The sequence below is a fragment of the Ovis aries genome, chromosome 8, assembly GCF_016772045.2.
Source record: "Ovis aries strain OAR_USU_Benz2616 breed Rambouillet chromosome 8, ARS-UI_Ramb_v3.0, whole genome shotgun sequence".
Taxonomy (NCBI): domain Eukaryota; kingdom Metazoa; phylum Chordata; class Mammalia; order Artiodactyla; family Bovidae; genus Ovis; species Ovis aries.
In genome coordinates this window covers 67,385,114-67,397,881 of record NC_056061.1, presented here as the reverse complement: position 1 = coordinate 67,397,881, position 12,768 = coordinate 67,385,114, and the positions used below count along the sequence as shown (strand labels likewise).

Here is a 12,768-nt window from a genome sequence, read left to right as displayed (position 1 = left end):
AGTTTGGCTGCTTTAAATGTGCTTTTTGTTTCCTGGGCTCCATTCGTGGGCATTCTCTCTTTGCTCTGGATTTCCATCATGTGGGTCGTCACTGCCCTTCACAGCCAAAGGAAGCACTACCAGCTCTCAGCTCTGCTGTCTTATCATGGCCCTAGTGGTCAGCTTCCCCTCTCTCATCATCTTTTTACCATCCTGAATTAGATGCTTAGATTCCCATTTTTCAGCTTTAGGAAAACCCTGCTGCCTTCTACTCCCCAGCCCCCAAGACCCTCTGTTTACAAGCCTGCTACCAGCATAGTCTTCAGGGTGCAAAGACTGTAGAAACATGCATAGCAATCAAGACATAACTTAGCTGCTAATAAATTAGCCAACTAAGAAAAAGAGGGGCATTTCCACAGGTTTTTGTGTCTTAGTGGTACCAAGTAGAAAGGAGGGCTCTTCTGAAGTTCATGCTATTGCAGGATAAATAGAGAAATCCCTTTCATACCAGAATACCACATCTGGGGTAGAAAATGGTTTTTCTGGTATTTGTTGTTCAGTCACTAAGTGGTGTCTGACTCTTTGTGACCCCATGGATTGCAGCACACCAGGCTTCCCTGACCTTCACTATCTCCAGAGTTTGCTCAGATTCATGTCCATTGAGTCGATGATGCCATCTCATCCTCTGTCATCCCCTTCTCCTCCTGCCCTTAGCTGTTCCCAGCATCAGGGTCTTTTCCAGTGAGTCAGCCCTTTGCAATAGGTGGCCAAAGGATTGGAGCTTCGGCTTCAGCATCAGTCCTTCCAGTGAATATTCAGGGTTGATTTCATTGATTGGTTTCATCTCCTTGCTGTCCAAGGGACTCTCAAGAGTCTTCTCAGGCACCACAGTTCAAAAGCATCAGTTCTTTGGCACTTGGCCTTCTTTATGGTTCACTTCTCACATCTGTACATGACTACTTGAGAAACCATAGATTTGACTAGATGAACCTTTGTTGGCAAAGTAATGTCTCTGCTTTTTAATAATCTGTCTAGGTTTGTCATAGCTTTTCTTCCAAGGAGCAAGGAGCTTTTAATTTCATGACTACAGTCACCAGCCACGGTGATTTTGGAGCCCACGAAAATAAAGTCTGTCACTGTTGCCATTTTTTCCCCATCTATTTGCCATGAAGTGATGGGACTGGATGCCATGACCTTACTTTTCTGAATGTTGAGTATTAAGCCAGCTTTTTCACTCTCATCTTTCACCTTCATCAAGAGGCTCTTTAGTTCCTCTTTGCTTTCTGTCATTAAGGTGGTATCATGTGCATATTTGAGGCTGGTGATATTTCTCCTGGCAATCTTGATTCCAGCCTGTGATTCATCCAGCTTGGCATTTCACATGATGTACTCTGCATATAAGTTAAATAAGCAGAATGATAATTACAGCCTTGACATACTCCTTTCCCAATTTAAACAAGTCCATTGTTCCATGTCCAGTTCTAACTGTTGCTTCTTAATCTGCATACAGATTTCTCAGGAGGTAGGTAAGGTAGCCTGGTACTCCCATCTCTTGAAGAATTGTCCGCAGTTTGTTGTCATCCACACAGTCAAGGCTTTAGTATAGTCAATGAAGCAGAAGTAGATGTTTTTCTGGAATTCCCTTGTTTTTTCTGTGATCAAACGAATGTTGGCAGTTTGATCTCTGGTTAGACCCAGTGGTGCTGTGGAGTGTGTGAGCTGAGGCTCCCCCATTCTAACTGGCCTAGTGGGTCAAGACTGTGATATTTGGGAGATATTGGAGTATATCCAGTCATCTGTAGGCATAAAAAATAATGCTTTGGTGCCAACATAGTACTGTTATTAAAAAATAATAGCAACTCACAGTCACTTTCGGCAAATAAGCAAAGAAGTGGACTTAAAGACTTCATCTAATTTTTGGATCTCTGCCCAGAAAGTTGTTGTTGAAAAGAGATTGCTTTTATTAGTGATTGAATTTGTATTTTTTTTATACCAGTTCACCTGGATATTTAATAAAATTGTTGAACTTTACCATTTATAAAGCCCAAGTGTTGAGCTTTTGCTCTATTACCCAGTTTAATTCTCTGTAGACAGTTCTTAACATCCTACTTTGCTCATGTGATAGGAAAGAATAGCCCTTGGAATCCATCCTAAAGCAGGGACGCTTGGTCTCAGACGCTTCCCATTTGATGCTTTAGCACTCTGTTTTTGAGGGGCAGCAGAGAATTTTTGTCTTTCTATGATGTATGGACAAGATTCTCATTGTGAAAAAGAATCAGTGATCCTTTAAGGAGTACTTCTGATTGCTGTAGTAGATGAGTGCTTCCCTCTCTCTGAAGAATGTATGTTGTTTTCTTCAATCACTAAGTCACATCCAGCTCTCTGTGACCCCATGGATTGCGGCATGCCAGGTTTCCCTGTCCTTCACTATCTCCCAGAGTTTGCTCAAACTCTCACGTTCATTGAGCAGATGATGTTATCCAGCCATCTTATGTATGAACATATTAAATTGGAATAACTCTAAAGATCATTATCTTTGATGGAAATTCTGTGAGCAATACCTGTGGTTTAACACTTACCAAGCACTCACAGGGCAGTGACTCTGGCATTGAAAGGACCTCATAGCCAAGCATGGCACACTTATTATCTGGTTCAGCCTGTAGTGGTAGGTTCCAGGGAGCAAGTTTGGAGGAGATGATATGCAGTCACTGAGATTCTAGAACCCTGCTATTTCTGCTCTATTGTCCTCTGGTTAGTTTTAATTTTAAAATAGATGATAGATAGGTAGGTGGGTAGGTAGATGGATGGATAGATAAAGAGAAAAGGAAAGAAGAAATAAAGAGAGGGAAGAAAGGAGGGAGGGAAGAAGGACAGAAGGAAGAAAGGAAGGAAGAAGAAGAGAGAAAAGTCTTATATTCATTCATTCAGTAAATATTTTTTGAGGGTTTAATCATATGTGGCTCAACGTTGATGACAGAAAAATTGTATGGTTTCTGGCCTCATCCTTTTTAAATAAGAATTGTTCCTTTTCCATTTTTAAAGTTTTGGTAGATAAATAGCAAGGAGACAAAGAGTATATGTCCTGGTCCTCAGTGCAGAGCGTCCGTGAACCCTGTCTAGTACAAGTGCTATGATTTGGTTCCATCCCTTGCTCTCTGTGTGGTCTTAGGCAAGTCACTTAACCTCTTGGTCAGTTTTTTCATCTGTTTGTGGCAGCCAGGGAGGTGGGCCAAGTAGACTTCTGTCCTTGAAAGAACTTACCATTCAGCTGTAAGGAATGCAGTGAGCTGACAGCCTCCTGATGTTCGAACCTTCAGGATAGACCTCCATTTTCAAGCCAAGGCCACATTCTCCCCTGCAGCCTCTATCGGTGGCTGAGCCTGGATCAGTTCCAGGTGACCCCCTGCTTCCTCACCCCGTTATTGTCACGTACTTTATATCCCCGCTCCCCTGTCACCAACCCCAGCCAGAACTCCTGTACCTCTACCTCCGTCTTATCCTTTGCTTCCAGAGGACCTACTGACACTGCTGAAAAGATGAGTTGGGAGAAATATCTGGTACATAGGATACAGATAGATATACACACACATATGCATACACAACCCACACAGGCATTCATTATTCATATTTCCTTGTCAAGATTTTTAAGGAAGATGGGAGTTTATTCATATTAAAATGGTAAGGCTCAAATTGTAAAACAAGATAAGGTTGCAAATGGAGTAAAAATTAGAGTAGAAAAATCTTCTGGAGAGTTATTTGGAGGGTGAAGAAGGGGTGAGTCTGAGGACAAAGAATATGTGAAAGGCTTGGCAGTATCTGGAGCCATGGAAGTGGTTACGTGATAGGAATTGTACAGTTGCTTCTGTGGTTGTAATCATTTAATGTCTGGTCAGTAAAAGTCTGAATATAACACTTGTATTCTTAACACAAAATTCTATTGGCTTTTGAACAGATTGAATACATCCTATTTTTAGAGGACACTTCATCACTCGCTTTGTTGGACTTGAGTCAGAGATCTTATGAAATAGGGCAGCTCTGTCTTTGGCTGCCTCACAAACCCCCATTCTGATTAGGTGTATACCGTGGACATCACAGAATAGCAACCAAAGGCAAGATGGAAAAAGAGCCAAGCTATGTTTCATTTCAGACTTTACATCTGTGATCATTGTGATCCAAAGAAGATTCATTTGGTTACATTCACAGGTGGTTATTGTAGGCATTATGATCTCCACCTTACCTAGTGTTGGATGAAGTAAACATGCCTTTTTAAAACCAGAGCAAATAAATACAAGAGGGATTTTTTAGTCGTATTTACTGATTTCTTTCTCCTACCATAGAATTCTCCCCTTACCTAGCTTATGAGGTCCTTAGCTTATGAGGATTGATGTCTGATCCTGCACTTTCAGCAGAAGTCATTTGTTTCTGGCTTGAATAAGGTGAAGCCTAGAACAGGGTAAGGGCCAAGAATGGTACAGAGTAGCAGAAACAGTGGATAATTTATCTTTCCTAACCTGGTCTCACAATCTAATTAGAACTGGATGAATCATTAATGGTATAGAGCACACCTTGCATTTTTGACCTGAAATATTCTTGGAATGATGGCACAGTGGTAAAGAATCTGCCTGTAATGCAGGAGACAGAGGTTCAATCCCTGGGTTGGGAAGATCCTCTGGAGAAGGAAATGGCAACCCACTCTAGTATTCTTGCCTAAAAAATTCCATGGACAGAGGAGCCTAGCGGGCTAAAGTCCATGGGGTCGCAAAGAGTCAGACATGACTAAGTGACTGACCATGCACGCCTTAAAAGGATGAATCTCAGTTAATTGAAGTTTCGTCATCTCATTTAATGGAGAAGGCAATGGCACCCCACTCCAGTACTCTTGCCTGGAAAATCCCATGGACAGAGGAGCCTGGTGGGCTGCAGTCCATGGGATCATGAAGAGTCGGACAAGACTGAGCGACTTCACTTTCACTTTTCACTCTCATGCATTGGAGAAGGAAATAGCAACCCACTCTACTGTTCTTGCCTGGAGAATCCCAGGGACAGAAGAGCCTGGTAGGCTGCCATCTCTGGGGTCGCACAGAGTCGGACACGACTGAAGTGACTTAGCAGCTTAGCAGCAGCATCTCATTTAAACCCGATAATCTCACAGTTAGGGTAGGTTTTGCTATAGAAACAATTATAAAAAATGGGTTCTCCGTTTTCAGGACTGGGACCATGAAATCTGGATTTCTGGCCCCAAACTTTAAATGTCCAAATTTATTAATTGCCAAAAAGATTTTTAAGTGGGAATAATAGCATAGAAGATTAAAATACAGTCATTTCTGGTTCCCAGCCGCACAGTCAAATATGAATTATAACTACTTGAAATACTTAACATTAACTACTTTGATGCTTAGTTTCCATAGAAAATCTGGCCTTGAATTACGGTTTGATGGAGATGCTGGTGCTGATCTTCTGCCTTGATGCCTCCTGAGCAGAAATCTATTTCTTTAGAGCAGTGTCTTGCACACTGGAGGGACCAGTTTCTGTATCACCACCGTTTTGTCATCTGCTCTGTAGAAGACTAAAAAAAAAAAAAAAGAGAGAGAGCTAATTTTCAAGCTTGTCACTCCATTTATATTCATCAACACTTAAGAAAAATATTAAAAATCTGCCCGGTATATAAACAGATGGTAATCGTTTAACTTTCTTTTGGATTTAAAAATTTGTTATTAGTGTTTTTTGGCTCAGTAAAGTTTTTCTGGTAATTATCCGTTATTTTCTTTTCATTCCGTCTTACAAAAAAAACCAGAGCTGGACCGTGTCTCTGTACCTAGTGGAAAACACACTGCAGGTTTTATCACATTCCTGTTTAACAACAAAAGCAACTTTCATAGACCTACCTGCTACAGTCAAGAATCCTAAAAGACTGCGGAGCAAACCTCTTTTGTCTTGAGAAATCAAAGAGTGATAGAAAGATTAGGGAGTCTTCACGTGTTTTGAAGGAATGAGTGAGTGAGTGAATGAATGAATGAAAAAGTTTGACCTAAACTTGAAGCACGCTGGGTCCTAAGTGTTGTCTCTGTTTTCCCAAAGCAGAATTTAAGAAGAGGATTACCTCAGGTTCCTTACTTCAGTCTCTATGGAGACCAAGAAGGTGCTTATGAACATCCCGGCTCCAGCCTTTTCCCTGAGGGTCCTAATGACTATGTCTTCAGTCATCTTCCACTCCACTCTCAGCAACAAGTGCGAGCTCCTATCCCTATGGTGCCAGTTGGTGGGATCCAAATGGTTCACTCCATACCGCCGGCCCTTTCCGGTTTACACCCTCCACCCACATTGCCTCTGCCAATGGAGGGCTCCGAGGAGAAGAGGGGAGCCTCAGGGGACTCCTTCGACAAGGATCCCTACGCAGTTTCAAAGCAGCACGGGAAGCGGTCGCCTTACGCTCCCCAGTCATCTGGTCCACCTAGCACGCCCTCCTCTCCGCGGCTCCTGATGAAACAGAGCACTTCAGAAGACAGCCTGAATGCCACAGAGCGGGAACAGGAGGAAAACATACAGACTTGCACAAAAGCCATCGCCTCCCTCCGGATTGCCACAGAAGAGGCCGCTTTGCTTGGGGCAGATCAGTCCGCTCGGGGGCAGGCGCCTCATCAGAAACCCTTGGAAAGTGCACAGGCTAGCATTAGACACTTTAGTGGACCTGAGCCAGGTCAGCCCTGTACCTCAGCTGCCCACCCTGACTTGCATGATGGCGAAAAGGACAATTTTGGTACATCCCAGACTGCGTTCGCCCACTCCACGTTTTACAGCAAGAGTTGTCTGGATGACCAACAGTCGGGCTTTCAAGACAGCAAGGAATTACCTTCAAGCACAGAGGCAGGCAAGGAACCGGCTTCAGAAAAGAGTCAACTACATTGATCTAAGATGCATGGAGACTTTCATTTCCACATTTTCCCATTTGTTTTTGTTTTTGTTTTTCTAGAAATAGAGGTAATCAAGTTTATAGCATGCCTGTCCTAAGTTACTGGTAGTTTGCTATTATATATACTTTTGTTATATCAGAAGAATTAGGTAAATTAACAAGTCATCATGAGCCTGACCAAAACAAAATTTGAAATTAACCTATTGGGTCTGGTACTTTTAAAATTGTACAGATGTTTGTGCCTTTTCTTTACTTTGCTTATATTCTTATAAGCATTTTTTAGCAGTAATTTGTACATATTTTAGAATTTGTGTATCTGCTTTGTAATAAATGTAATTTCTTTCCTTTTTTGGACACTTGGATCTAAATGATGTAAAGCAAAACAGCATCAATATATATGTGAGGTTGCACTAAAACATATTTTTATATGATTAAAACTGAACAGCTTTTATGTACAGCTCTGATTCTGTAATACTAATATTTATTTACTTTGTTTCATAAATTGTACATTTTTTCTTAATGTTGTGGATTGCTTTTCTATGTGAAGCATGGGGTTTACTGTTGCGTAACTAGAACAAAAAATGTATATTGTAAACAAGATATTTAAACTAGAGTATCTTATTCTGCACTTATGCATTAGTTAAAAAAAAAGATAAAGGATGTATCAGTCAGTTCTTAACTCTTGTAAATTTTTTTGTCTCTTGTTTGCTGGATTGACTATAACTTAAGTGCTGATTGTGATTTTAAACTGATAGTACCGTAAAGCATTAAAGTAAACAACGTGCTATTGTGAGTTTTTTCAAAGCTTTATAAATCAGTTATAAATAATATTAAAAGTATTTGGTCTTATGTGAACATGTTGATCTATATACTCAACTAAAAATATGGGAAAACATTCCGCCCCATGTAAATATGTACAAGTGCATCACTGGTACAATTTTATGTAACTCAGTTGGACACTAGGTTGCCACAGACCTATGCTAGGGTGTCTTTAAAAATTAAAGTGACAAAGCACATGGGACTGTGTTGAGCTTGGTTATCGGCCGGCCCGGTGGCTTGGCAGGCAGTGCTGTGCGCTGCCCGTGGAGAAGACCTGGGCTTAGCAATCTCCTTGGTTCTTGCTGCACGAGATGGTGACTGGAACTAAGGCTACTACAGAGGGGTCGCGCTTGGACTGAGAGGTGGGTGTGGAAGCGGGGAAGGGCATGGAGACCTGCTCCTCAGCCTTTCCTGTCAGCCAGTCTGCACGGTAACAGGGTTGACATCAGCTCTGGGGGAAGCCACTTGACCCTACTGCAGAAGGGAAGAGTGTCAGACCCCTGGCTATCTCAGGGGGAATGGAAAAGAAGCTTACCAGGGAAAAGAACTTGTGGGAGGATGCTGTCTTTTGTATATAACATTCAGAATGGGCTTTGGTTAGCGTTGACGATGGGCAGAGCCTTTGTTTGTAGGTTCCGAAGAGTGGAAGGAAGGGAAGGGGTACAACACATGGGCACACACAAACACGTGTGTGCACACACACACACACACAATCTGGGTTATCTTTGTGCTATATAGTGGATTATAATTCTGTGAAACCAAGTTTGTATATTGAATTACATTAAGGAGTGTTCTTTAAAAAGAGAAATAAATATACGATTACATGCTTGAGGTGTCTAGTTTTTATGTGTTGTTTGACATTTTGATTTCCCAATTTTGTTGCTGGAGAAATGTTGATGCTACCAACATGCCATCTGTGCTTTTCACTCCTAGGTTCTGCCCATCCCAGGCTGCGCAGAGTACGAATGCCTTGAACAAGTGAGAAGGCAGTTGTTGGCTTCAGCATGTCACCTGATTAGAACAGAGAGTGGTCAGCACAGTGCGAGTTCTAGAAATGGAGTCCTTAGAACCTGGACATGGGAATGGGTGTCTGAAAAGAGTCATGAAGGAATCAAATCATCATTTCCCCTCTGCTTCCCTCTCAGCATGCATACATGTCTGAAATTCTACTTACCCGGGAAACCTCCTGATTTTTGCTGAAATGACTGAAGGTAGAAACTAACTGAAACCAATACACTATAAAATATCCACAAGTCACAGTTCCTTTATTACAAAACAGTAGAATCTTTTAAATAATGGAAGTAGCTCATTAAAGGTCAAAATCTATGGGTATTTCCATTCCAGAAATCTCAAATTGGTGGATTTACAACTTAGCTATGATGTTTTATGATCCAGGCTGTCTCTTTAAAACTATGTTTTACAAAGGTGATTTAAAGGCCACCACGACCAGCCTAATATCCATCTCTCGCAGAGAAGAATCTTGAAACATGTAATTGCATAGGGTGATTTGTGTGTTTTACTCCTCACTGGTGTGTGTGTGTGTATGTGATCCCAGGTCAAATCAAATGCTCTGCTTCTTCCTCTGATTCATTGCATGTATTCACTTGCTCATAAAACAGTTTTTGAATGCCTACTATGAACTGGGTGCTATAATGCCCATTTAGGGTGGATAAGAGTACTCCTGCCATCAAGGAGACCAAATAAAGAAAAGAGATGATATGTGAGTAAATGTGTGCAGTATGCTATTAGTGCTAAAATAATGGTACATTTGATGTGTTTTGCAATCGCAAAGGAGCAACCACCCTGCTGAGAATGGAAGGAGGGATGGAGCAGGCTTCTTTGCAGAGGTGGTCCTGGAGCATTACCAACCAGGGTTCTTGGCCTTCTTAATCAATAGAAATTTCTGAATTCAGACAAGAAATCCTGGCCAGGTTTCATTGGGGACGCCTGCTGCAGCACAGAGGAGTGAAAAGAACCAACAGGTGCCTTTGCTTGTCCACTTGCTGAGGGGAGCAAGCTGGTACCTTGTATGAGGTGAGGGTGGGTATGGGTCCAGGGGTCAGGCTGGAGTGGTGGCTTAGTTGGTTTGCCCACCCCTCCCATGGTCATGTGCAGAGGGTATGCCCAGTACTCTGCTTTGGCTCCCAACTCCCTGCTTTTGTCCCAGCTCTTCAGAAGTGGCCGTTGGACTTCTTGGTCTTTTTGCACCTTGTTCTCCATAATTTGTCCCAACTGTCTGCACAGTTATTTTTGGTCTTTTATAACTTCATTGTATTTCGCTGCTCACGGAGACATTTGTTTAGGTGCAAGCACTGGAGAAACAGTCCCAGGTCCCAGGTCTCATCCTAACAATTTATTGACTTATTCAATAGGTAAACTTCATCATGGACACTGGGACACTGTTCTGTGTGCTAGGTGCACGGTACTGCACAAAACACAGCAGGTCCTTGCCTTTGTGGAGTTTACATTCCCGTAGAGGTGGGGCATAAAAATAAAGTGGAAAGCGGCATGTTAGATAATCATGATCATGTTGTGTAAGACTGAATGGAGGAAAAGCCAGATGTAGCTGGCTGCCTGGGTCTATGACAGGGTGGATGTAGTTAAGCTGGAAAAGCAGGTCAAAACCCAAGATCCTAGTCCAGCCCAAGGAGCTCAGATCTGGCCCTGAAAGCAATGAGGAGTGGAACCAAGGGAAGATTGAAGCAAGAAAGTGGCATTGCCATTGTTAGTGTCATTGTTATTATTTAGAAATATATCAATGTGGCAGCAAGGAAAATAATCTAGTTGAGAGGGAGTGGAGGCAGGGAGACCAATTGGGAGAATTATGAAGTCATGTTGTTTCCATGGAAATAGGGCAGCAACAATCCAGACAATGGGATCATGGAGGTAGAAGGAACAGTTTTTGCTTAATGAAAAGGAATTGATCATAACTAGTGACTGATTTGGTGTCAGGGGGAGAGAGAGATGGAGGACCTAACCAGAGTTTTAACCAGGGCAGTGGAAAGAGATAGTCTTGTTAACCAAGAAAAAGCCTGGATTTATACTATATTTGTAGACGCAGGTAAGGAAATGAGCTTCCCACTTTAGTTCATAAGGAATGTGATCTCAAGAAAGGCCCAAACTGGAGGCTGATTTGTCCCTTCTTGTCACTTAACGGTAGCTGAGCCCTGAACTGGATGAAATCCCTCAAGGTGTATGTGTTCGGAGAGCTAGAAAGAGGAAGTTTGAAGACTCTCATAGGAGAGACGTTAATTCATGACATGGGATGTCTTAGGGCATCAGGGCTTACTCTTCTTATGGAACCCTATTTGTAAAGGGATGTGCTCAGTTGCTCAGTCATGTCCAACTCTTTGCGACCCCATGAACTGTACCCCACCAGTGTCCTTTGTCCATGGGATTTTTCAGGCAAGAAGACGAGTGTGTTCCCATGTCCTTCTCCAAGGTGTAAAGGGATGGACTGTAGTGTATTTCCCAATTCAACTCAAGCCCAGTCACATTGTCAGACCTGGTTACCAGAGAGTATATACTGAGCCTCATAGAACAGCTGCTGCTGCTAAGTCACTTCAGTCGTGTCCGACTCTGTGCGACCCCATAGATGGCAGCCCACCAGGCTTCCCCATCCCTGGGATTCTCCAGGCAAGAACACTGGAGTGGGTTGCCATTTCCTTCTTCAGTGCATGAAAGTGAAAAGTGAAAGTGAAATCTCTTAGTCGTGTCCGACTCTTTGCGACCCCATGGACTGCAGCCAACCAGGCTCCTCCATCCATGGGATTTTCCAGGCAAGAGTACTGGAGTAGGGTGCCATCGCACAGCATAACATCTCAAATTGTACTTGAGATGTGGCTGCTCCAAAGTGATAAGTGCTAGAAATATAAAGTACATGCCAGACTTTGAAGACATAGCAAAAGGAGGAGGCTACATGTCTTTTACAGTTTTTCATATAAGTAGCATGTTGATGTGATTAGCATTTGGATATTGTAAGTTCAATAAATTGTTATTAAAACTGATGGCTCACATTTCCTTTTCTAAATGTTGGTCCAGAAAATTGAAAATTGCATTTATGTCCTGTGTTTCTATAAAATGATGGTGAAGAGAGGAGAGATCTGAGGAGATAAGAGAGGAGACTGAGCTTAGCTCAGAGGCTGTTTCCATAGGAGATGATGGTAGCTTGAAATCCTGTGGTAGTAGTCAGGATAGAGAAAAGCAGATAGATTTGAAATACGCAGAGGGACTAGAATTTACAGGAAGGGGGGTTTATTGGATATAGGCCTCTCGGAAAAGAGAAGAGTCACATATAATGCTCCATGGCTAGCTGGCTACTACTGGGTTAAGCAGGAAGCCTTTTCACTGCAAGGTTAAATCCAGATGGGAGCAGGTTTGGGGGAGTAATGGGCAGTTACTGAGTTTGGTGACCCTGGTCTCCTGAGTTTGGGGTCCCTGTGGGGCATCTATAAGGAAAGATTCAAGGAGTTGACTGGATATATGGGTCTTCTAATACAGTATCAAAAATAGTAATAATACCACCAATCATTTATTTAAACCTATCTTATGTTCAAGAATATCCCATTTAATCCTCACATCTATTCATGGATGCGCCAAACATGCCACCTTCCCTTTCTTTTTTTTTTTTAAGTTTCTTTATATCAGGGGTTCATAGTCCTATTAAACCCAGTTCCACTCTCCATTCCTGATACATGTTTTATTGTGCCCCTTTTATATAACATAATTGGCCTTTGCATAACATTTCAAATTTTTCAATATAATATTCTAGCTGTATGTAAAGGGAGAAATGAAAGGAACATAATCTCTAAGGCAATTTTCTTTCCTTATTCATTAGATAAATGCTCTTTAACTTTTCCAGTTAAAGGTTACAGTAGAAGATCTAATGGCATTGTTTGGTACCTGCACCTCTACACAGATCACCTGGAATATGATAGCTGCCAATGCAGGCTCATACCAGTGCGTCATGTTGGGAGTCCATGGACCACAAGTCTTATTGCCCAAAGGGTATGATGTTCTGAAATGGTGAACAAATCTTGGAAAATTCCAAACAAACAAAA

At 42.1% G+C, this 12,768-nt stretch overlaps 1 protein-coding gene across 18 annotated transcripts in view; it reads left to right on the top strand.

Moving 5' to 3' along the window:
- The window catches only part of HIVEP2 (HIVEP zinc finger 2), a 218,819-nt gene extending 210,282 nt beyond the window's left edge, over positions 1-8,537 (top strand). For 17 of the 18 annotated variants that reach the window (XM_060419743.1, XM_042253541.2, XM_060419747.1 and 14 more), the window contains one exon: positions 6,058-8,537. In XM_060419743.1, coding sequence (XP_060275726.1) covers positions 6,058-6,885 — 828 coding nt within the window. In that variant the 3' untranslated portion in view covers positions 6,886-8,537. The remainder of the gene's footprint in view (positions 1-6,057) is intronic. The other variant, XM_027972503.2, reaches the window with a different exon arrangement.
- Positions 8,538-12,768: the final 4,231 nt, after the last annotated feature.